Here is a 26512-nt window from a genome sequence, read left to right on the forward strand (position 1 = left end):
CCTCACCAGTTACACTGTGATGCTCTGACGTACGTGGATAGTGTGGAGTAAGTTGAAGTAATTCACATGAGAACGGCAACACAGAGGCAAACACATGGATCGGGAGTCTTGACCTGCACTGAGGGACTTCCAGGTTGGTCCCTTCCTTCCTTTGGTCTCATTCACTTGAGGGCATGAAGAGGCAGGTAAAGGAGCCTGGCTTGTCAGTTCTGGGCTATAAAGCCACTGTGCAAAGCAGTAACTAAGCTTGTTGTTGCTAGGGCCAAGCAGGAATGCCAAGTTTGGATGTCGTGATGATGACCATGCGATTGGCATCCTGGTGTCACATTCTGGGCTGGGTGGACCATGAGGCTGCCTGACGGTGTAAGGCGTGTGAGTTTTTCTCACCACGCACCTCCTAATGCCACATTGAGGGCCATTTCCAATGGTAACCTACAACTTCAACAGGAATTTGGGGCAGGGAAGAAGACTGAATCTGAGATAAGGGGTTTGCTAGCGGATTTTCATCCTTCCCTCTTCTCATCACTTCTGCTGCCTTGTTCATCTTTCTGTGGCAAGGTTCTGATGATACAACTCTGACACTGGATCCATGGCTGATGAAGGGAGAATCAAACACATTCGTTGCTTTTGAAAAAAAATATGTTTTATGTGTATGTGTGTTTTTCCTGCCTGCATGTATGTGTGCATCATGTGGGTGCCTAGTGCCTGTGCAGGTCAGAAGGGGGGTGTTGGATGCCCCTGGAACTAGAGTTGTGGATGGTTGTGAGCCACCTTGTGGGTGCAGGGAACTGCACCCACAAAAGTTCTTTAGGATAGAACTCTCTCCAGCCTCCCTCCCTCCCTCCCCACTCCCTTGGCATTGCTGCTTTTAATGGGATGGCTCCTTCCATTCACAAAACCTACAAGTGACACAAAACAAATAGCTTAGAACTGGCAATTAGCTCCTGTCTGGCTCCTTTGCATGTTTCTGCCTATCTTCTAGCTCCCCACGAAGAGAAAAAAGAGAAAAGTGGCACGTGGACCTTGTTGAGAAGGATTGTCATAGGCTATATTTCCACAGCAAAGGAGCTAGACCGTGAGCATCTCACTTCTTTGTGAAATAATGTACTTCTGGTAAATTCATAGCCCTTCCCAGAACCCCTGTCCTCTGACCTCCACAACGTCCTCTGCTGCCTTCTACTTCTTGAGTGTTAAGGTACCATCACGCTGGGTTTCTGGATGCTTCTAGAATGCCAGGGGCCCTTTCTAACTTGGTGCATGAACCCATTCACACCCTGACATACATTTCCTCAGTTTCTTAGCATGGCTATCCGGCCGGTTCTCAGTTTTTGCTTCAAGCAGATAATCTGCCTGAAGCCATCTCTTCTTCGTTTAGTTCCTGCTGAGCCTTTGCTCAAGAAAGCACTTACTTTACTTGGTGTTTGACTTGCATCTCACACTAACGAGGCTCTACAAGAGTCAGCACCACATGTGTTGTGAAGTCCACTTTATTCCTAAGGCTGGGCCAGTATCAAGCACGCCCTCGGAGCTCAATTAACATGGAACTAATGAGTGTGCTCACTCAGCCAGGCGTGGTTCTAAGCTTCCTACTATGATTTCAGTGGTGCTGGATGGTGTTACGCAACAGGCTTTGCCTAGATTCCAAAGGCCGCTGTAATAACCTCAGCTTGGCTGCTAGCCGTTGCAAGCACAGGCAGGATGCTTCAGTGACTGAAACCTTGGCTTTTTCATCTGCACAGTCAGAGTGTCAGCACAGGGGCATTCTGAGACCTCGTCTAGGGCTGGAATTGTAAAAAAATATAACTGCAGCTTATGCATTGTTTTAAAAATAGACTGTGGGGTTGAAAAGTGGGACTTAAAATCTTATACCAAATAGTTCTCCAACATTTTCATGAGAAGATTTCACAGAGATGGTGAAAGAGCCAGGGGAATGTTCTATGTCCCACCAAAATGAATTGGTGTGAAGTTGCCTCTTTGTCCTGAAAGCTCTTTGGTTACATTTGTACTTGTACTTGCCACTGTCAATAGCTGTGAGCTAAGCTCAGTTATTAATACACCGAAATCCCCTTTTGGTGTGTCAGGCCTCTTTCAGGCTCCTTCACACCTGATCCAACTCCTGGCTCGTGGTATGTTCTCAGTGAGAGGGTATTGTCTTGACCCGAACAGAGGTGAAAAGCCCACTTGGACCAACAACTCCACAGCAACAAATCCCAAGGGCCCTGAATGAAATGGAAACCCACAACTTCCAGTGTTACCCAAGAGACATGACATGTATCATCCAGATGAAAGTTCTGGGTCTAATTAGTTGCCAGGGTGCTGCTGTCGCTGCTGCTGCCGCCGCTGCTGCTGCCACTGCCACTACAGCCTCCCTCCACTGGTTGCATGTTTATTCTGTAACAGGCACTTTTTTTTTTTTAATGTTCCGATTTACTCCTATCAGGTACATACTGTCATGCCTCCCCATCTGACAAATGGAGAGAGAATCCCAAGGCAATGGAGTGCCTTGCTTTAGGTTTTGAAACCCGTGAGTAGCTGGAATGGTTTGGCTTCAGGTCTGTGTGCTGAGTGAGCATGAGGTGAAATGCATTCAAGATTTAGAGTGATGGGGCTAGGGCAGAACTGGAAACGGGGCCAGGTATGGCTGCCTCAACCAACATACCTCTATTTCTCCTTGGGGGGAGCCCAGCTCCACGGGACCTAACCCAGCATGCAAATCAAGATCGCCTAGACCTTCCCACCTTAGAATCCTCAGCTCCGCCCAACAATCTTACAACTTCCTGGTAGGGGAGGAGCCAGGGGAGCAGAGAATCAGGTGTGCCACTAGGTTCCCCATTGTTATGTACCCCTGGCTAACACTTTAGGATTTTCAGCCTCAGTTTACCCACTCAAGGCAACTGACAAATTTATTCTTGCCAGATTTATCCTAATGACTTAGATGCCACTTTCAGGCAGAGAAGAAGAGGCACAGCAGAACGTCTGAGCAGAACTTTTCTAGTAGAGGCTGTGCATTGCACCCCCTCCCTCCTTTCGCTGTTCAGTTAGCTGTGGAAGTAAGCATCAATACAGATTTGACTAGACACATTGCTGGTTGCCTCACTCTTTTGAGGTAAAGGCATTGTGAGCCAGTAGGTAAATGTGTCTCCAGGTTCAGAGCACAGTGACACAGAGGCCAGGCACTTAGCAATGCTTGACTTCCATGATGTAGCCTTATGGCTCAGGGGTGGGTGGGGAGAGGATGTGTGGTTCCAGGCAGAGCAGAGAGAGAACGGCCATCTCCAGCTTGCAGCTGGCCGCTCTCATTGAATCAGCCCCTTGCTGTATTCCTGACCTGTATCTGCTTCTTACCGTTCCTTTTCCTGCTTCAGCTCATTAGCTCATTTCGTCTATGCTATTTCCATGTGTGGAAAGCTGCCTGGAAACCTCCTGCAACTTTAGAATCTGGGCAGCCACACACCAACCCTTCCCTCCCTCCTGCACAGCCAGCCGCTGCACCATGGAGTGACAGCCGGACTCAAAGCAGATTTCACCACCGTAGTTTTGAAAACCTGTCAGCCTCCACTTTTCTCAGTGTGACAGAAGGAACTACCTTGAGTCTAAGCCATGCCAAATGGCTGAGGTAATGAGGGAGCAGGACCGACCACCACGTTCATTCAGATGATACACATGTTCATAGCCAATAGCTCCCAATAGAAGCAAGCACATTATTTGTAGTTTAGGGATCTAACTCTTATGAGTACTAGCATCTGTTCAGATACCTTTCTTCCTGAAAAAAAAAAAAGACTTGTATGTTCCTTTGAATGATACATATATGTGTTTGTGTGTGAGAGCTCTGTGTGTGTGTGTGTGTGTGTGTGTGTGTGTGTGTGTGTATGTGTTTAGATAATAGAAGGAGAATATAGATGAGGGGTACCTCAGGGTTTCTATGGCTGTGATAAAACACTGTGGCTTATGGTGGCAACTTAAAGAGTTTATTTCATCTTACAACTCTCAGTCACACTCCATCACTGAGGGAAGTCAGGGCAGGAACTCAAGACAGGAACCTGGAGGCAGGAGCTGATGTGGAGGCCATGGAGGAGTGCTGCCTCCTGGTTTGCTCCCATGGCCTGCTCTGTCTGCTTTCTAACACAACTCAGGACCACCTGCTCAGGGATGGCACCACCCACAGTGAGCTGGATCGTCCCTCACCAAGCATTAATAAAGAAAATACCCTGTAGATTTGCCTATAGGCAATCTTGTGGAGGCATTTTCTCAGTTAGGATTCCCTCTTCCCAGATATATCTAGATTTATATCAAGTTGACAAAACCAACCAGCACAAGGGGTAAAGAAAAGTAACATGATGATGTTTGAACAAATGAGCATTTAAGCATTTAGCAGAAGCCAAATTCAAACAATAGAAAAGGTCATACAAACACAGACACACAGACAGACACACAGACTCAGTCACTCAGACAGACACACACACACACATGCACACTGGAGATGTTGCCAATGTGAGGGTCTCTGGAATACCTTTTCCTTGCATTATCTTGTGATATATATTAAAAAACAAAATAATAAAAATGTGTATGCTGATCTACTTGGACTTACTAATGAAAATAAACAATTTGATATAGATTACAGTCTTGGTGGGCTGCAGCTGATGCTTCTTGAATCCTTAATATTGTGAGGACAATATTTTTTATATCCATCTTTTTATTTAAACAGGGTCTCATGTAGCTGAGAACGCCTTACACTCGTGACTCTCTTGCCTCTGTCTCCAAAATGCTGAGACTGTTAAGTGTGTGCCACCATACCCGGGTCTACTCCCTATGTGTCTCATGACTTAGTAAAGCCATGATCCACAACTAAAGACTGAAAAAAATAACAAGAGGGAACAGCTGGGTGTGAGTATACTGTGTGTGTGTGCATGGGTCTTTAAGCCAGTGGCTGCAAACTCAGTCTGTCTGTGTGGTGATTGTAAATCAAACGGTGGTGCCATAAGGAACGTCTGTAGTGAATCCACTGGAGAACAAGGTAAGCTGGCCTCTCAGAAGAAGAGTTAAGGGTGGGAGCTTTTGGTTCAAGCCTTGGCTCTCTGGCTTAGATCTGGCTCTAGGATGAACTAGAAACGTGAACACATTCAGTGTTCTGCATTGCAGAGATGGGTTTCCGGTAGTACAAACATGGCAGTTTGTCTCAAGTTACTTAGCATGGTGTGTGTGTGTGTGTGTGTGGTGGTTTATCGTGTCCAGCCGCCACCCGACCCAGCCTCTAGTGTCACCAGTTTCTTCTATGAGCCTTTTGCAAATATTTCTCATTGAGCACTGAAGGCAAGCTCTCAGAGCAAATATTCTTAGTTTCATTTCACAGGTAGACTTGAGGCGGCGAAGGGAAACGATTTGCCCTGGGCCACACTCTAGTTCTAGGCATCAGGCTTCAGTCTGGGATTATAACCTCTGCTCGACATTGCCTCTGTCTATGCAAATCCTACCTAAAGACTGAGAAGAAAGGCCCTGGAAGATGGCGCCTTCATTGGCAGTCTCAAGGATATCACAGGACAAATTTCAATGAGAAGATTTGGGAAGAGTTCCAAAATAATCAGTGTCCCGCAGGAACCACTGGCTGCCATCACCACCTCCAAATCTGAGCATTCCCAGATGTGGGCCTCTTGCCATCCGTATGATGGTGTGGAACACAGAGGAGGCCGCTTGCTAGTGGGACACGCTTCAGCCCCTAGATTCTGCTGTGATGGAATGTGTGGGATTTGATGGTACCTCAGATTTGCTTGGCATTTTCATCTGTGCAGCCATGGTGGGACAGTCCCAGAGGCTCTTATACTAGTCCGTAACTTAGCCTGATCCACAGCTCTCGGCTACCCCCAGACCCAAGGGGAGTTTGCCAGGAGGCCTAAGAAGTTGCCCATTATAATGGGAAGGACAAACAAACCATGAGAAAGAAGGCCAACACCAGATCAAATAGCCTGTAGGTTAAAAAAACAAATCAGCAAAAACAATTGCTTTATATCCATCAATGATCTACAGTTTGTGAATCAAGTGCTACCAGATCTGTCTGTCTGATTGACTAGCAGGCTTTCAAATCTTAGTTACTGTGGTTTGAACCTCAACTCTTCCCTGCTGAGTCTACCTGGCTTGGTCACCAGCCTTTGGCTGTAAGCTACTGTGAGAAAGCACCATCTTTAGGAGGTGGGGCCTAGTGGGAGGAGCTTCTTCTTCTTCTTCTTCTTCTTCTTCTTCTTCTTCTTCTTCTTCTTCTTTTCTTTTCTTCCTTTCTTGAGACAGGCTCTCACTGTGTAGTCTCAGCTGGTCTCGAACATATGACGGTCATCCTGCCTCAGCTTCCCTAGTGCTGAGATTACAGGTACATACCACCATGCCTCATACTAGGTCCTGCTGTAGAAAGGACCCTTGGGGCCCTGGGATCTTCTCTCCCTCCCTGCTTCCCAGCTGTCAGGAGTTGAACAGTCTTCTTCCACTGTGTACTCTCCATGCTGTCTCTTAGCACAGGTCCAAAGTGGTTGGGCCATGAGCTGGAGCCTCCAAATCCATGAACCAAAACACAGCTTTTCTCATTACAGGTTTTTCCTAGAGAGACAGAAAGCTAACCTATGCAGCCTATGTGAAGAAATGTACTTTATGTATCCTCTATGTATAAAAACCCAGTTGCAAAGCTAGGCCTGATGGTGTGGTCCAATAATCCATGCTTCTTAGGAGGCTGAGGCAGAGGACTGCAAGTTCCAAGCTAGTCTTGGGAACAGCATGAGTTCGAGGCCAGCTCTGATGACATAGTGAGAGCTAAGAAGATGACAGCGGATATAGCTCAGTGGTAGACAAGAACGCTTTCTCCAAATACAGAAGACCCTCAGTTCAGTACTGAAAAGATATAAATATATAAAAGTGATTGTATTCCAGGTTCCAAAGAGTATTGGGGAAAAAAAAATCCCAATAAAAACAGAGAGCAGCAGAGGAGGCCTCGCCCTGCAGCTGCGCCCTTTCCTCCCTCTCCCGCTGCAGAGGCAACAGGCTGCCTTGCTTTCCAAGGCTAATTAATCCCTCCATCTGGGCTCTGGACTCCAGCCCCTCTGCTTCCTCAGAGACCTCACTCCACCCATCAGCCCCTCTCCTTTATCTTCCCTCCCTTTCCCATCAGGGCTTCGTGTGGCCAGGTCTCTCCCATCTTTAAAGAATAATTTTTAAAATGTGTGTATGTATACACGTCTATAGGTACATATGTGCATATTCAAAATATATGAGTGTAAACTTCTATGTTTAAAGTACGTGAAGTGTGTTTTCATCATTTATTTCTTTTACATCTACATCAAGGAAATTCTTTTAAACACACCGGTCTCTATCCCTGCCTGAGTCCTTCACCGGCTTCTGCTGCCAAGTGTTTGAGAGACTGTTTACATAGACTGTCTCTACTTTTTCATCAGCGTTCATTCCACAGATCGGAGCCTCCTTCGTGACAGCCTGCTCCTGAGCATGGGAAGGCTTTTCTGAAGCTCATCAACCATCCCCTCACAGCTCCACCCCAAGGCACCTAAAGCCATTCCCCAGGTCCTCTGTCAATACTTCGGGCCTCCACCCACCACCTCTAACACTTCTGCCTAACCGGGTTCACACCTGCTTACTCTTAGAGCCAGACTGTGCCACTAGACACAAGTCAGTGAAGACACTGCTGACAAGCATTTGTGACTGCATCGGGCCTCCCCTTGTGCCCCGTGTGACCTTGGGATTGCCCTTGCTTTGGGCCCTATGGGCTGGTGTGGTACAGCATCCTCAGCATCACTTGAGTGGCCAGAAAAGCAGGCATGCTGCTTCTTACCTGCACAGATAGGGCAGGTTCCTTGAGGGTGAGCAGGAATCAGCTGCAGCAGAGCTTAATGTCTTCAGGCTCTAGGGAAAGTAAGTTACACCTGCAATCCAAGTGCTACTTCTAAATCAGAATGTTTGTTTCCGTGACTTCCCTGTTTCAGTCTCTGAAACGTTCAAAAGTTAGCACACAGGCACATGGATGAAGGGAACAGGAAAGAAAATCTAGAATTAAACCCATGGACCCGAGTCTCCATGTGCACAGGCACCCATGGGCGTGTCCCAATACATGCAGAGATGGGTAATCCCATTCACACATGCTATCCACACGTGTGCATATGAACAGGAGGAAAATGTTCACACCTGGCTCTCGTTCACTGAGTTTTGATCAGTTGACTCTGAATTTTTCAGTATAGGTAGAATTTGCTAACTGATAGAATTTGCTAGCTTAGCTGTAGACCTTGTGCCTGGGCTCAGTGTTTATGCTGTATTTATTCTACATGCTTCATTTGCCTACATTCTAGCTGCACTTGAAAGAAACTAAGCTGTGGGCATCACATTATGACTTATGGTCAGTCTTCATGAACCGGTCCTGTCCTTCACTGCATTTAGTTTTAAAAACCTCTCTACTCCTTTTTATGTAGAAAACATGTTCTATGGTACTGACTTCTCAAAGAGTTCTTTTTAGTTGCCTTTCAGAATGTCCTAAAAGTGTCTTATTATTTTCTGTATTGCCATATACTTTGAAATGGTGTGTGTGTGTGTGTGTGTGTGTGTGTGTGTGTTCCTAACAGGCAACCAGGTAGCTGACAACCTTTTTTTTCTAACCTTCATTCTCTGCTTCAGGGTAAAATAGAGAGAGTTCAAGGTCTCTGCAGGCCTCTCTGGGTTAGCACACAGCCCTATGTACATATAAAAGAAAAAAAATCAAGTTCAAGAAGTATACTGATATTAACAAATTGCTTTAAAATTCCACTATCTAATTACATACGTAAATATATGTATGTGTTTTAATGCTATGTGATACACAGTATGCAAATATAGTGCGTATTGGGTTAATGCGCAGCATTATGCATTGGCGTAGGCACACACAAACATAAAATAATCTAACCCCAGAGCAATGAGTATGTTGCTCACCGTGCTGTGCCTACAGACACCACTTTCCACCACAAAGAATGAGGTTTCATAGGGAGCCAATCACAGTTTGAGTCAGGAGATAAACATCATACCATCATGGCACTGTGATATCTTTTCGAAAAACTCTTAAAGACCAGCTTTGGAGTCGGGATGAAAGGACTTGGAGTTGATACAAAGAGTCCCCCGGAAGGCGACAATGTGGCAATCTGAACAGGAACAAGAATGATAATTACAGCCAAGTTAGTCATATAAAATACATTGAAAGTATTAAACCAGTCCAAATAATACTAGAAAATTACCATTTGCCACATGCGGTTTGTGGTTCTAAAATTGGTAAACAGAGAAAAGGCTTTTCCATACAAACCGCAGCGCAGGGGAACCAGATGGCTGATGAGCAGGTGCCTCTCCTTATGGGAGTGCGAGCTCCTAAATGAAGGCTAGGTGGAATGTGGTCGCGTGAAGGGTCTTCAGTAACCACCAGTCACAGGGAAGAAGCGCACACTGAGCTTCCTGCTGTGATTCAGACGAGCTACAGACTTCAGCTCTAAGGAACTCTCACCTAGCAGACCTGAGTCAGGGAGGTCTTCAGGTGGCATCCCCTATGCCATGCAAACCAGGTACAAAACGGAGAGAACCAGTGTTGACATGCAATATAGAGAGCAAAGACAAGCTGATAAATGACAAGTAAATGTCACAAAGGAAGAAAGAAGAAAAGCGCAAGTGCTTACTCCTTAAAAAGATGCAAAGAAGCTTGGCACTGTAGTGCACACTTTACAGTCTCAGCACTAGGGAGGCAGAGGCAAGTAGGCCAGCTTGGTCTACAGACCAAGTTCCAGGACAGCCAGGGCTACACAGAGAAATTCTGTCAAGAAAGAAAGAAAGAAAGAAAAAGAAAAAAAGAAAAAAGAAAGAAAGAAAGAGAAAGAAAGAAGAAAGAGAGAGAAAGAGAAAGAAAGACAGAAAGAAAGAAAAAGAAAGAAGGAAGGAAAGAAAGGAAGAAAGAAAGGAAAGGAAAGAAAGGAAGAAAAAAGGAAGACGGAAGGAAGGAAGAAAGAAGAAAAGAAAGAAAGAAAGAAAGAAAGAAAGAAAGAAAGAAAGAGAGGGAGGGAGGGAGAGAGAAAGAAAGAAGGAAGGAAGGAAGGAAGGAAGGAAGAAAGAAAGAAGAAAGAAAAAAGAGAGAAAGAAAAAAGAAAGAGAAAGAAAGAAAAGAAAAGAGAGAGAGGGTATTCCAAAGAGACTCAAGGAAACTCCTGCCCTTATTTGAAGATTAATTTGAAGAAATAAGAAAACAACAACAAACCAAACAATAGGGTAAGGATTTCTGTAAGCAAAGGAGACAATGAGCAAAATTTGTAGCAAGCAGCATTTCCAAAACCCTGGAAATTAACCAAAGGCTTGCAAAAGTCTGGGCGGTAATTATTCTAAGAAAAACATGGGGTAAGAACAGAAAAGACTGCGGGATATCAACTTGTTTATTTCTGTCTTCCCGTTTTCTACCCCCATAGTAACCTTTTTTTAAAAAAGCTCATAACCTGAGTGAAGGCCAGCAGCTTGCAGACTCTGCAGGAATTGGACTGGGTTTGGAGCCCTAAAAGCCCAACTCCCAGTGGTCATTACTTGGTGTGTGTGGTAGTTTCCTGGAAGAACCCACTCACTACTGCCTGAATCTGACCTGTGAACTTGCCCAGTGCAGATAGCCTCCCCATGGGAGTTTGACTCAAACAATCAGAAGTCCTTAATGTCAAGGCTACACGAGGTCATTGGCAACTATCAAAAACCTTCAGGGGAGGAGCTAGAAAAAAGCCATGTTCAGTGTATTCCTGGGAGTTTTCAAAAAGACATTGCTGTGCCGTGATGGTCTGTATTTCCTGACTCAAACTGAGATTGGCTCTCTAAAAAGCCTCATTCTTTGTAGTGGGAAGTGGTGTCTGCAGGCAAGCTTGATGACACATGCTCACTGATACGGGGTTAGATTATGTTTGTATGACTACACCCGCGCATACTGCTTTGGACTAGCATAATATACGCTACATTTGCATATTACGTATCACTTAGCGTTAAAATACATAAATATATTTAAATATATAATTAGATGATGAAATTTTAAAGCAATTTGTGTAACATCAGAATATCTCTTGAACTTAATTTTTTTATTTTATAACTACAGTATTTTAAGATTTTTCCCCCATATTACATTTGCACATGTTATTATTTTTCTGATTCCATTGACAAGAATCTACAGGAAAAATAATGGTAATTTTTGTTTATTTTTCCCCCCATGGAAGTAGTTTTAGTGGCTCTCTACTGAGTCTGCCCATGACTCCTAATGTTCTTTATCAAATTGAGGATGTTTCCTCTCTCCCCAGCGTTAGTAAGACTTGCATGAGCAAGGTATGCTAGATTTTAGAACTGTTTTTAATCTATAGGTATGATTTTAAACCAAGTGTTTGTTCCTCTGGTTTCCCAATAAACTGATACAGCCGAATCAGCCATTCATTTAAGAACTATTTCATTTATTTATGTGTGTGTAGTTCGTTTGAGAGAGTTCAGGAACTTATTATTCACTATTTTTAATCTATAACCTTAATCAAATGGATTCATATGCATCCATTTTCTGGGCTTCCTTTTTTTTTCTTTAATTAATTTATTTATTCACTTTACAGCCCTCTCCCTCCTATCCTTCTGACCCCACCCTCCCACTCTCTTCTCCCATTCTCTGCTCCCCTTCTCCTCAGAAAAGGGGAGCCCCTACCCCGTACCAACCCACCCCAACATATCAAGTTACATCAGAACTAGGCACATCCTCTTCCACTGTGCATGTGAGTGTGTGTGTGTGTGTGTGTGTGTGTGTGTGTGTGCACGAGTGAGGGTTTTAGAGTTATGCTGATCTTGACCTTGTTATTGACAGCCTCTCACTCATTCTGTCATCTGGAGCGGAACTGTTTGCTTAAGTTTTTCTAAAGTGCTCAGAAAACTCTGGGCCCTCCCCCTTTTGCTATTAATAACTATTTCAGCTTCAATCTTTCCAATTTAAGTTTCAAACTTAAATAAAAGTCTATAGCATACTGTACACTACACAAAAAGCCTGTCTTATTACAGGACATTCAGAAAGCATGAGCTCGTGTGCTCTGCTCCCCGGTTCTCTCTCCGTCTCTCTCGGATCACCAGTGGCTCAACGGGAGCTCCTCATAACACGTGAAGGACAGAGGAACCGAAGTGCCTTGCTGTTACTCAGTATCGAGCAAGCACACAATTGTCTGCCTCACTCTCTTGTGTGTACAAGCTCATCTTCCCATTCGCACACAATATAGTGTAAAATGTGCATGCAATATTGTGTTGTATGGATTGCTGTAACTTACACACATATGAGAATGAAATCCTGAAGCATTCTAATGTGGGATCATACCATGTGTATTTTTAAAATTACGATAAAATATATAGACTTATGAGTTACTGTTTTAACCAGTGTGTGTGTGTGTGTGTGTGTGTGTGTGTGTGTGTGTGTGTGTGTGTAAGGGGGATGCATGTGTCTGTGGAGGACAGAGATAATTTCAAGTGTATCCACCTCCTTTGGGGCAGTCTCTCTCATTGGCCAGAGCTCACCGGTTAGGCTATACTCCCTAGAGCCCCTGGGGTCCTCTTGTTTCTGCCTCCCAGCTCTGGGACTAAAAGCATGTACCACCACAGCTGGTATTTTTATGTGGGTGCTGAGGATTGAGCCTGGGTCCTCAGGCTTACAAGGTAAACATTTTGCTCCCTGAGCCATCCCTCAAGCCCACCGTCACCACCACCGTTTTAGTCAATTTTAAGTATATGGTTCAGGGGAACCAAAAGCATCACCTAGGACATCCCTTGTCTTCTAAAATAGAAGTTCTCTGCCCGCTTGGCACCACCTCCTTATCCCTCTTCCTCCCAACGCCCAACGGCCCTGCTTACCGTCCTTGTGAACTTGCCTCTGTGTCCTTTCACAATTGGTTTCACTTGGTACAGGTTCTTCCCGGTTGAGCCATGAGAGCTCGTGTCAGGATTTGCTTTACCCGCAGGTACAACTGTGAGGTTTTAATCCACCTGCTCACCCTCCTGGGTCTTTAGCACGTGAGTTTTCATTACGTTTGTCATGTTTCCTTTCTAGGGGAAGAAAATGTGATTGCTGTTCCCTTGGGCAGTCGAAGTGTGAGAATTACTGTGAAAGGACCTGCCCGGCTCTGTAAGTAGAATTTCACCTTAGCATGTCACAGAATTTCCTGAAAGAGCGTCAGACAAACAAGTGAAAACCCACTGTCCTTGTTCGTGGTAGGGATGTCTGTCCAGGATACTCAAACAGCCTACGTCTTTAGGAACTGTTTGAAATACACTTTGAATTGAAGTGGAATTACATCACTTTACCCCTCCCTTTTTCCCATCCAGCCCCTTTCATATGCTCTCCCTCAAGCCCCTCCTACTCTTTTTCTTCGATTATTTGTGTGTGTGTGCACACACATGTGCATGCAAGCTGAACTGTTCTGCACTTATGCTTCAGGGTGGAAAGAATATCAATTTGCACTTAAAAGTGTTCATGAGTAAGAAAATCAAATTGTGTGTAAAGTAATTTGTACAAGGACTCAAGGATCTCCTGGAGACATCTGAAGCTTGGGACTAAACGAAAAAACAAATTAAACAGTCCTCATCCATGACCTTTGACCTGGAAGGACAAGCTTTGCTGCTGATTTGTCATGGCTTCCAGCCCAGGTGTCAACAAGAGCTAGTGAAGGCTTTGTGGGACACAGAGAGTATCTACAGAAGTGCAATGGCGGTGTTATTGACAAAGTCACCTGGCACCTCTTACCTTAGAGTGTTTGATCTCTGAGGGTGTCTAGAAGCAGGAAGTGTCATGGGTTTTCTTCCTCTCTCTCCTGGCGGTGCCTTTGTAGCCTCAGGCAAAACTTCCTTCTTTGTGTCCAGAAGATGGAAGGTCTCAGACCGGTCTCTGAGCTTGAAGAAGTTTATTGGGTTTAAAGGCTTGTTTGTATGTGTGAGTGTGTGTCTACATGTGTGTGCACAGGTATGTATATGTGTGAGTGTATGTGTGTGTTCAGTGAGTGTGTGCACAAAAGTGACTATCAGGCTTCTTTTAAAAATGTTTTATTTCAATTTATTTACATCCCAAGGATGCCCCATCCCTCCTCTCCTCTCAATTCTTCTTCCCTCGTTCCCCTCGTTCCCCTCATTTCCCCCTTCCCCTCTCTCTTTCCCCCAGTAAAGGGGAGCCCCCTCTGCCCATTTCAACCCTCCCCAGCACATCAAGTCACATCAGGACTGAGCCTATCCTCATCCCCTGAGGTCAGGCCAGGCAGCCTGCCAGGGGGACTGATCCAAAAGCAGGCAATAGAGTCCATGTTAGAAACAGCCTCACCCTCCACCCCCCAAGCAACCCAAATGAAAACTGAGCTGCCCACTGGCCACATATGTGCAGGGGGCCTAGGTCCAGGCCGTCACGCTTCTTAGCTGATGTCTCAGTCTCTGTAAGCCCCCATGGGTCTGGGTTAGTTGTCTCAATAGGTCTTCTTATGAGGTTCTTCTCATCTACAGGTACTTCCATCTTTCCCCCAACACTTTCACAGGAACCCCAGAGTTCTGCCCCACGCTTGGCTGAAGGTCCCAGCATCTGTCCCCATCTACTGTTGGCTGGAGCCTCCCAGACGACAGTCCAATTAGGCTCCTGTCTGTAAGCATAGCAGAGCATCATCAATAGTGTCAGGGGCTGGCTCTCTACCATGGGGTGGGTCTCAGGTTGGGCCAATTATTGGTTGGACATTCCCTCAATCTTTGTTCCCTCTTTATCCCTGCAAATGGATGGAACTAGAAAAGATCATCCTGAGTGAGGTAGCCTGGACCCAGAAAGATACAGGAGGTATGTGCTCACTTATAAGCAGGTATTAGGTACAGGATAACCATACTACAATCCACAGACCCAAAGGAGATAAGTAACAAGGAGGGCCCAAGGGAGGGTGCCAGAATGTCACTCAGATGGGGAAATAGAATAGACAACAGAAGTGGATGAAGAGAGGGAACTGGGCAGAAGATGGAATGAGAAGGGAAAGGAGGGTAGGATTCACAAGTGGGGAAAACGAGGGTGGGAGGTGAGAGGGCTGGGAACAAGAAGGGAAACTGTGGAGGACATCTCTTTGTCAAGCCTGTGGCAGGGTAGGCTTCTGGGAGGATATGGGTGTGACTCTAGCTGAGACCCCAGACAGTAGGGACATGAAAACTGAAGTGACCACCCCCTAGCCAGGCAGGACCAGTGTAAGGAGGGGAACGACAACCCACAGGCAAAACCTGTGGTCCAAAAATTGCCCTGCCTACAGGCGTCTTTCTTAATCGCTCTCCACCTTATTCTTTGAGGTAAGATGGCTCGCTAAACCTGGAGTCACCAGTTGGCTAACCTGGTTGGCCAGCAAGCTTCCCAGATCCCGCCCATCTCTGCCTCCCTAGTTCTAGGACTGTAGTCACTTGTTGTATGTGTGTTTTGTTCTGTTTTAAATGTGGCTACAAGGATCCAGCTGAGGCCTTTATGCTTGTGTGGCAAGAGTTTACCAGCTGAGCCGTCTCCACACACTTAACTCTTGAAGGGGACATTCTCTTGCCCCTTATGGTTTGCATTAGTGGAGCAAGACTCTCTTTGGAGTGAGGTATCAAAACGTTTTAGAGACCTGTTTTCTAAATGGTCTGAAAATCTTCAGCACTCTGTGGGGTCAGTTCTTCCTCCCTGTAAATTAAAATGTGACACTTAGAAACTAGCACAAATCATCCTAATTCAATTCTGTGAACCATCTCAGTAATAAAACTGTGAGATATCAACTATAAAGATTATAAAAAGAATTCAAGGCCGGCCTTGTCTTCACTGCAGGTTCCAGGCCAGTTTGGGCTATGTGAGATTTTTGTCACAAAATCCCCACCCCCCCTCCAGTTCATACATATTTACACAAATAAATAATAAATAAGCAAGGCCTTGAATATCCATAGCATTTGTATTCCTGCTAGCCTTCAAATGAAAACGGTGCAGATATCTATCAATTGTCAAATTAATTAGTTAACTAATGATTTAATCAGGACACGTGGAATATCATTTGGTGATGAGAGGGAAGGCATTCTGTTGCAGGCATGATGTGGATGGTCCTGGAAAGTACTGACTGAGTAAAAGAAGCCAGCTCCCCAAAGCCACATGTCCCTTTACTCATCCGATGAAGTCCCTAGACAGAGAACGCTCTAGAGATGGAAAAATAGACCAATGATTTCCTGGCTAAGTATATTATTTGGGGTGGCAAAAAAAAAAACATTGCAATCTTAGCCTGTGTTAAAAATGCCGAGTGGGGATGCATATTAAAACACCACTTTTGTATAAGCGATTGGGGCTGGAAGTTAGCTCAATAGGAGCATGAGGCCTTGGGCTCAACACCCAGTACTGAAAAGGCAGGCAAACAGACTGGCTGGGTTCTAGGCACATCAGTTACTTATTAACAATTGTTTAAAAGATTGTTTTAATGTGTTGCTTTCATGACACTGAAGGTGGTTCCCCAAGTACAGTCTTCGAAAACTGTGGTGTTGCGGTCCAGGTGTGTGGTCCAGGTGATGCTGGAACTCACCACGTAACCTAGGCTGCCTTTGAACGTGTGCTATACTTCCTACTTCGGTCTCCTGAGGCCTGGGTTTGCCAGTGTCAGCCACCGTGTGCAGCTTTAAGAGATTTTTTAAGTTGTAAAAACAGAATAAGCAAGCAGTAAACAGAGCAAGTCCAGGCTGATGCCCTGGGGAAGCCTCCTCTGCATGAGCCCGTGCTGGCGGATGAAGCCTGCCTTTGTGCTGGAGACTGGCACTCTTCTGGGGCCCAGGGCTCAGAAGTGCTCCCACTTCTCCAAGTGACAGATCTATCACTTGGAGTTTTCCCCTTCTGAACAGCCTCACAGGCGGCTCTGGAAGCCTTTCTGAAAGCCGCCCTTCTCCACTGGCTGCCTTGCAAAGGATTTAGTTTACATGTCTGAATTTCACAGTACAGAAGGGGTTTTGTTTTCTTGTTTTATATAACCATTTTCATATAAAAAGCTTATTTCTGAAATCAAGCTTATTTTGCAGTAATAAATCATCCTTTTAAGGTCCATATTAACTATAGCCTTCCAAATGGCTGTAGTATTGAAAACTGAGAATGCTTGGTACAGTTAATTTCAAGTTCCTTTGTTGTGGAATGGAATTTAATTATAGACTGTCCATCTTACGATCTGCCTAGAGCTGTTTAGATCCTGAATTTATAGCATGTTCTAATTCTAGACACATTATTGTAAGGAACACACAGCCCCAGATTTTCCACATAGGCATCCCTCTCCAAATGGAAGCAATAAGAAAGTCCCTGCAAAAACAGAGTAATTGTTTTTGGATTTATAGCAAATGTAATTAGAGCAAAACTAAGGCGTTAAGTATGCTTGACTCAGCTGGTGGGGTGACTCAGCAGATAAAGGCACTTGTTGTCGAATCTAGGTATCTGGGTTCAATCCCCAGGACCTATCTGGTAGGACAAGAGAGCCACCACAGTGCGGTGGCATACCTATCCCAATAAATAGGTAAATGTAATTTCAAAAGTGTTAAAGGCCTGGGAAGATGGCTCGGCCTTGAAGATTGCTTTCTGCTTTTGCTGGAGAGGTTCAGTTGTGAACTTCAGTGGCTCACATATGCCTAGAGCCCAGCTCTAGGGCATACATCCAGTGCCCTCTTCTGGCTACTGTAGGAACTGCACTCATGTGGTGGACATTCTCTCTCACACACACACTTAAAAAATCTTTAAACATTCAAAATAACAATAAACCAAATGTTCTCCTAACAATAACCCAAAAGGCCAGTATGTCACAGGCTGAAACCTCTACCAGCTAGGAGAATATAACTTCCTCCCAAGTCCTGACTGCTGAACATGAACAGAACCATGGTGCTATCTTAACAACCAAAGGAAAGCCATGTTGAGCAAGAGAGGTACATTCTGTACACATGAATCTGCTGTAAGCCCTCACCCACAGCCACCTAAAAGCCACCTAAGAGTGCTTTCCTACCGCTGTGACCCTTTAATATAGTTCCTCATGTTGTGGTGACCCCCAACCATAAAATTATTTTAATTGCTACCTCATAACTGTAATTTTGTCATGAAGTTTGTTATACTGTTATGAATCATAATGTAAATATCTGTGTTTGCTGATGGTCTTAGGTGACCCTGAGAAAGGGTCATTCATTCCCAAAGGGGTCATCTAAGTTTAGCTTTTTCAAAAACCTACTTTATTTCAAAGGGTTCTCAAATGCTCCTGACTCCCTTCCAACCCACTGACCAGAGGTAGGGGAGAGAGAAGGCTATTAGAAAAAGGAGGTTGTGGACCTTTTTAGAAGTAGTTCCTTGGGGCGAGTCCACTTTGTAGAGCAGGCTGGGCTTGAACTCACAGAGATCTGCCTGCCTCTGCTTCCGTGAGTGCTGGGATTTAAAGGCGTGTGCCACTGTGACTGGATCGCAGCATACATCATGCCATCAGTTACTGGTTTTGACTATTGTGACATAGACTCATCATCCACGGACAAGATGAGAGAAGACTACGTAGGCTATCTCTGTACTAGTTGCCATGAATTTAAACTTACATAAAAAGAAGTAATATTTTAAAGCAAAACTGAGATTCTTTCCTCTGAATGGGTAGGAAGAGACGTGGCTTCTTCACTCAGTGACTTAAGGTACCTCGTGAAAAAGCATAAACTAAGAAAACTTCCCTCTTTCTTCTGTGGTGGAAATGGTTCCAAGAACTCAAGTAGATTTGGGCCAAAAATCCCTTGCTCGTACCTAAAAGCCTCACACATCTGTTCTGCCAATTTGAGACTGTGCCCACCAACTGAGGATATTGCTCTGTATTTGTTGATTGCACATACCGATGTCACACTTGGTAATAACGCCATTTACAATCAAATGTCTTCAGGATGGTTCTCCTATTTACATTTTATTTTTAAATTTTCAGTTATTGAGTCAAAGACACTTCAAGGAAGCAGAGGAGAGCACAACTTCAATAGTCCTGGGGTTTTTGTTGTGGAGAACACAACGATTGAGTTTCAAAAAGGTGCTGAGAGACAAACCTTGACGATCCCGGGACCCCTGATGGCTGATTTCATCTTCAAGGTAGATGGACTGTCTTCGGAGCATCCTGTTTAGACACACCAATGGTGTTCTGCAGGAAGCCGTTGATGGTTGCATGAATATAGTGTGTGTATCCATGTCTGCATCTGAACAGGCTGTTCCCAAGAACTGTTCCTCTCTCCTAGGTACAGACTCAAAGTTGAGAATCAACCTTTGTTCTCATAGGGGGAGATGACTTTATATTCATCTCCCCCTTGTGCCCTGCTCAGTTTAAATCCACATGGAGTTTAGTGGAGATGGGTAATGGCTAAGCATGCCATCATGGGGAAGAAAAGGAGAAGACAGAGGGTCATCTCTTGGCCTCCTTTGACAGGGGCTGTCCCTCCCATCTTCAGCCCTGGAAGTATGTTGTTCTGCAGCAGCTGATTCAAGATAAGGATCACATTTGATGAGTAGCCCTGCTCTAGCATCCTTTCAGACCCTGTCTTTCCAGAGCCATGAGCTTGCTTCTCGCTCTAGGTACAGTTGAGCCATCTTTCCTTGTACTGAGGGATGAAGTGTAGAGGCCAATCTATTTCCGAAGCAACACAAGTTAAAACCAGTCTGGTGTAGGGGAAAACACCCGAGGAATGAAAGGACAAATGATAATTTGATGAATGAGTCTTCCCTCCATTTCCAGAAAAATCCTCCAGAATTTACTAGAAGAATGAAAATTGCCCTGATTGCCAACTATACCTTTATAAAGGAAAATGATATTCCTTACTTTTCTGATTGTCATAATAACAAAATCCCCCACAAAAGTGACCTAAGGGAAGAAAGAAGGAAGGCTTTATTTGGCTCACAGTTTGAGGGTACAGCCTCCCCCCCATGGCGGGGAGGTCATGGCAACAGGCACATGCAGCAGCTGGCCACAGTCAGGGAGTCAAGAGAGATGAACACTGGTGGCCAGCAAGTCTTTCCCTCATCAGGCTCCACATCCAGCAGGCTCTTCTTATCTCAACCTAGTCTAGAAACCCGCTCACCCATTGCTTGACTCCTGGATGATTTTAGATCCTGTCAGTCATCACAAAAAGATCCCCCAAACTTTTTATAAAACCACTTGTGTTTAGCATATTAATTTGACAAAGAATGTTTTATTGAGACATTGGTTGTACTAAGTGGACAGATGGCAGAGGTTTGATCATCTGCAAACCGATCTGAAGCCCTCGGGTCTAACCTGAGCCTGCAGTGTGACCAGCCAGTGTGGGATTGGTTAGTGTTAGTCGACAGACTGTAGAATCACCTGGGAGACGGGCTGCTGGGTTTGCCCGTGTGAGCTTGTACTGATTACATTAACTGAGGGGGGAGGACTCACCTAGCCACCACAGTGGGAACACTCCTTGGTGGGGTCCGGGACTGTGGATGGTGGAGTGAGCTGAGCAGGAAGAGGCGTGCATTCACACGGCTCTGCTTCCTGCCTGTGAACCATGCTGTGACCAGCTGTGGCCTCCTTGGCTTGCCATCGTGTCACCTGGCACTCTGGACAAATGCTTCCTCCCTTAAGTAATTTCTGTCCCTGCTTTATCGAAGCTGTAGGAACAGAAACTAAGACAGTGGTCAATGCTGGAAAATGAAGAGACTTTTTAAATGTAAAACTATTAGCTGTTAATTTGTTTTTTATTTTTTATTTTTTTGCTGTAAAAGTAGAAGAGATTTGGCAAGTATCTGGCTTGCTCTATGCCAAGGAGGTTGACTTCACTCTCTTATTTGCCCACACTATCTTCAATTGCCCCCCCCACATTGCATTAAAGGAATGGGCACCTATTGCCATTCCTCCTGCTGCAAGCGTCTGTGTCATCTGCCTGGCTTCCATAGGTTTCTGTGAAGCCTGTGTGAGATCCTGAAAGCATCAAGCCCAAATACTTCCCTCTTTGGCCTGTTATTACAGCATGAATTCTGTGCTTTCCTTGCAGTGCTCCTTTCTGATTCCCTCTCAGGCACGTGCACGGTATCTTTCTTTTTAATTTCTAAGAGAATCTGTATAATCCTTAAGTCCATATAGAGGGCTCTGGCTGAGCGAGAGACCATGATTGGATGGGAGAGATGCCGACAAAGATTAGTATTTCAAGATATTTGTTATAATGTCAGCATGAATAGAGCTTGAAGAGATCCTGTTGATTCTCTGTATGATCACACATACTAAGATTCTCCGTGTGTGGGGGCACATGTGTACTCATGTGCGTGGAAGCCAGACGTCCACCTTGGCTGTTGCTCCTCAGGTGCTGTCTACTTTGCTTTTTAAGACAGCCTCTCGTACAACCCAGGGCTCACTGACTAGGGTAGGGTGTGCCCTGTGAACCCTGAGATTCTGCTGTCTTGCCTCTCCAGGGCTGGGACCATAAGCGTGCGCCAGCTTTCGCTTTGCTTGCAGTCACTAGATATCATGTCCTTACATGACAGGCACTCTAACCAACTGAGCCGTCTTCCCAGCCAACCGTTTCTATGAGACGTATATACAGTCGTGTGTATGTGAGTGTTTACCTCTGTAATACTGAAGAGTAAATCAGAAAGTGAAAGCACAGTGACTGTTGCAGAAGGGACATATGTTTTGGGAAAGCAGCCTTAGGTTCATTTATAATAAATGATTCTTAAAATAATTGTAACGCTATGTATTCGCATCACTTGCATGGGAAAAAAGGTTATTTCCGGCCTTCTTACCCAAATACGCGCTCACCTCTTAATTGGCTGTGACTTGAACTTGACAACATGCTCTCTGTGCTGATTTAGCAAGCCCCTAGGCTCCTGTCTCTCTCAGACAGAATAAACAGCACTGGACTTCAGCCTCAACGTCTGGAAAGCTTTTGGGCTCTCAAGACTGGGTTGTTTAAAAATGTATTTATCAAAGAGGGTGTTACACACAATTAACTGTGTATAAACAGAATGTCATTTCCATGCCTACAGCCACTTTCTCTCGTGGCTGTGGTGTGCCTGGTGAGGGAGAATCTGGCAAAGTTGGAGACACTTAAAATGAAGAATGACTCTGATGTTTTTCTCTGACTTGGGGCCTTGTCCAAATAATGGGGGTTTCTAGGAAATAGTCTTTTCCATCAATTACTATCCCCTCCCCTTTTTGGTTCAGGGCAGGGTAGTGTTTGTTGCCCAGCTGGTCTATGGCTGAGGAAAATAACTCTTTGCTAACATCTATCTCTCCCTGGACCATCACACAATCAAGCAATGCCTGGGCTTTGCTTGGAGGGAGGGGTGAGAGCCCACAAGGGGCTACTGATGACTGTCCCCTGCATTTCACTGTACCTCTTTCCATTTCATTCAACTAAGAACATCTGGTGTAAAGATGGCTCCTCCTAAGACAGAACTCTGAGGCAGGGGAGCCCAGTACTCCAGTACTCCAGGGCTACTGCCAGCACAGTTGTGTGTAGACTGGGCTAGGTTTGTCTTCAGTGTTTATGTCACAGATTTTATAAAAGTGGGGCTTTTTGTAACTGAACTGTTGACAACTACTGTATTTTTACGTACAATGCATCCTTTGCCAAGAGAAAAGAAACATTCTCTCTTCTAGTCTTTAGCTAGAATTGTCCCAGGAAACTTGGCCTTTCTTCTTTCTGTGGGCTTCCTAAAGGCAGTTTCTCATGGTGGCTGCTGTCACATCGCTGTGACCATGGGGTGTTTTGCCCAGGAGTATGAGGATTTTGCTCCTGCGATATATGTACCTGGCCACCAGAGGCAGTAGATACTCTTGACCACGTCATTGCTGTTTGGGGCAGTTGCTGACTGATGAGCTAGAGCCATGGTTCAAAACCTTCCTAATGCTGCAACCTTTTAATACAGTTCTTTCTGTTGTGATGGCCCCCAACCATAAAATTAGTTTCGTTGCAACTTCATAACTGTAGTCTTGCTACTATTATAAAGTGTAATGTAAATATCTGTGTTTTCTGATGCTCTTTGTCCACCCTGCAAAAGAAAGGGTTGTTCAAACCCACAGGGGTTGGGCCCCATAAGTTGAGAACTGCTGAGCTATACACACTGGTCAACCAATGGAAATTTACCTAACACTGGCAATCTGTAAGTAAATGTTTGGTACTATCAAGCTGGATTGCATTTCATTGAGATTACCTCATAAAATCAAGTTAAATGACTTTGATGAAGAGTCATGCTTCTGGGGTAGAAGCCACTCTGGGAGACACAGGGAGAGGAAAAAAGAAAGTTTGTCTTCTTTGTGGCCTGAAAATTTCCCTGTACCACCTGTCATTTGGGCAGAGTTGTTTTTATTCTGGTTTCTTTCCCCCCCTTGTTTTCAAGCAGGCAGTCTGTGTTCAGTTTTCTGTGCCCTGGCTCTGATGTCCTGCACGCTGTCTACCCAGAGTCTGGCTTGTCTAGAGAACTGAGATCACTGCCTGTTTCCCCCTCTGTCAGAGAACATGCCATGCCTCACCGTGTGGTGGCAACAGTAGTTAGAGTCACATATTCCCAGGTGCTTTAGAGCAGGGTGGTGTGGAAGAGGGCTGAGGTTGGCAGAGTGGTTTGGGGCTGCAGTTACAGAACAGCACAGTGGAATGCTGGGACAAGAGAGGGCACTGTCTTATTGTCCTGGAGGCCTAATGTGCAAAACCAAGGTGTTGGTGGGATTGGCTCTTTGAGGGCTGTGAGGGAAGACCTGCTTGTGTCTCCTCTCCTCTATCATAGCTCAGGAATTCTTCTTATCCTTCTCCCGTACATGTCTGCCTCCATAGCCAACCCCTGTTTCCATAAGAACACAGGCATATTAGGCTAGGGCCCAGCCTCTTAGCCTCATCTCAGCAACCCAACATCTGCAGAGATCTTGTCTCCAAGTCAGATAACGTTCTGACATTCTTTGGGCTAAGGCTTCAGTGGTATTTCTGTTCTTTTTCTCCCCCCCCCCCGCCTTTCTTATAAGACAAGCTTTCTCTTGTAGCCCTGGCTGTCCTGGAACTTGCTCTGTAGACCAGACTAGCCTCAAACTAAGAGATCTGCCTGCCTTTGCCTCCCTCCTGCCTTTGCTGGGATTAAGGGTGTGCCCTACCAACGTTTGGTCCCAGTGTTGTATCTTGACACAAGTCAATCCAAAAACAGTGGTAACAGGAAAGGAATTTCAATTATTTCATCACTCCCCTCAATCCAAATCCCATCCCCGCTGATCACAGAGGTAGAGCCTTGTCAAGAACCCCACATGCTCCTGTAATGTGCCCACTGAGGGACCAGGACATGCTAATTCATGCCTGTATTCAGGCAGCTGAGACAGGAGGATCATCAATTTGAGGACAGCCAAGGCTACACAGTGAGATTTGCCTCAAGTGAAGGGATCTGGGGCAGTAAGATGGCCGGAGCCATACACAGATAAACAAGCAAGTGTCGAATAAATCTGTTTTATATATGTAATTATGTACAAACTATGAATATTTCCTATTAAAATACATTCCATAAATGATCTTAGAAATTATTTCACAGTGGCCCAGTCAGTAGCTGAAAGTGAGTTAGTTCATCGTTTCCCTAACAAAACAGGGTAATATACTGCTGTCAGTGATCACATCTCACATTTCATCATTCTCTGTGTTACTTGAGTATCACTGCTGTCAGAGGAAATGTCTGCCCCTGGGGAATTTACTTGTTTCAGGTGGGTGAATAAGTGATCAGGATCAACAGGAACACACAGGGAGAAGCACCAACAGAGCCGTGACCCCTAAAGGTTATAATAATAATTGTTGTTGTTAGCTTAGTTTGAACTTGTGTTTTGAAAATTAGGTTTAATGAAGAGAGTTGTTTCTGAATGGAATTATTCCCCATCATATTTCGAGGGCAAGGACGAGGACTCAATCATAGGCAGCCCTTCTGTGAAATCGTGAGGACGCACCATCCCTAGTTCAGGTTGAGGCATGAGCTGCGCAGAGATTGTCCCCTGTTCCTCTGTGAGTGTAGGAAGGAGTTTGACAGAGAGGACGGGTAGGAGGGGATGACAGAGAGCCAGTGATGGCAGGCCTCTGATGGCAGGACACAAGCAGGTGTCAAGGAGAGCCAAAGGCAGCAAAGGGCTTTGACCCTATTTCTCATGTAGAAGCCATTGGGGTGGCGGCCTCCATCACCACCAACCTGGGAACACTACATCAGAATGAAGCATCAGGCCACGAGGTGTTCAGTCTCAGGCAGAGCCCAGATAGAGACCCTGCGTCTCCTTAGCATCAGGTGCTTTGGACAATGTCTAGGAAATAATGTGTGTATGGACCGCACTGCACCCAGGCACCCAGATCCGCTGATGGCCAGGTCTTTCCTGTGGTGTTTGCAGGTTCCTTCTGTATCCCTTCCCAGGTACCTTAACCTCACACCTGTTGTTGGAGGAAGAGATGGACTGAGTAACTTTTTAAAAATCGTTATTGAGGCTAGTGTACTTTGTAGAATTTTTACCAATACTTATTACTAAAACAATCTTTTTAAATAGAAGTTATGTCTACAACAACAACAACAAAAATAAACATTGCTCATTTTTATTGTCTCTCTTTGACATGTGAAGTAGATTTTAATAATCGTGTTCTTATAGAGTTGGTACTTTTTACTTTAATGATAACAGATTCGTGGGGTCACGTGAGTTCCTTTTTTTACTTTAATTTATTTATTGTCTGTGGAGGGAGAGAGGGCACAAGTGTGTGCTATGGTGTGAGTGGAGGCCCTAGGACAATTCACACGAGTTAGTGCTCTCCTTCTACCCTCCTTCCACCTGTGAGTTCTGGGGGTCAATCTACCAGGTTTGGCACCTGCCTGTGGGCCCACTGCGCTACCCCCCTATTCGATCTTCTTCAGTGAAGGAGCAAGCGATCTGGGGTGTGCTTTTCTTTTCCACTCTGTTTCCTGTCTGTCTGTAGCCCAAGCTGTTCTTGCTGTGTGGCAATAATTGACCTTAAACTCCTCATCCTTCTTCCTCCACCTCTCAGCTGCTGACATTGCCTTTTGAGTCACAGCCCCAACAGCTCCTCAACTTCATGGTCATCTGGGGGACTGGCTAACATTTTCTCCCTGATGTGCTGATGTTTTCAGTTCGAAGTATAGTGGAGGTAGTCCAGAGGATTGTGGGAGCATGGAAATCCCAGGAAACTAAAGCCTCAAGGGCATTTTTTATTACAATGTTTCTCTTAAGCCAAAAAAATTTCACTTTTACTAGTTACAACAGAAAAAAAAAAAAGAAAGAAAGAAAGAAAGAAAACACGTCATCACACAAAGTTCATCTCATGAGCTCTCAATCTGCTTCTTCAATACCATTAGCCAGATCTAGCAACTTAGGAAATGGGGAAGGTGGGCTGTTTCAAGAGCATTTGCATATAGAGTGCTTGCTAGTTACCTGGTATATTTCTAGGGGCTCTTTCTTTCCCCCTACGGGTGGGAAGAGTTCTGGAAGCAAGAAGCAGAGCAGTTCATGAGGAACAGGTCAAATGGAGG

General features: G+C 45.0%; 1 protein-coding gene across 2 annotated transcripts in view; it reads left to right on the plus strand.

Annotated features, from left to right (window-relative positions):
- Positions 1-26512, plus strand: part of Adamtsl3 (ADAMTS like 3) — a 276853-nt gene that overhangs the window by 143516 nt on the left and 106825 nt on the right. For both annotated transcript variants that reach the window (XM_060367463.1, XM_060367462.1), the window contains exons 8-9: positions 13079-13153; positions 18957-19114. In XM_060367463.1, the coding sequence (XP_060223446.1) occupies positions 13079-13153; positions 18957-19114 (233 nt within the window). The remainder of the gene's footprint in view (positions 1-13078; positions 13154-18956; positions 19115-26512) is intronic.

This window comes from Meriones unguiculatus, chromosome 14 (assembly GCF_030254825.1).
Source record: "Meriones unguiculatus strain TT.TT164.6M chromosome 14, Bangor_MerUng_6.1, whole genome shotgun sequence".
Classification (NCBI taxonomy): domain Eukaryota; kingdom Metazoa; phylum Chordata; class Mammalia; order Rodentia; family Muridae; genus Meriones; species Meriones unguiculatus.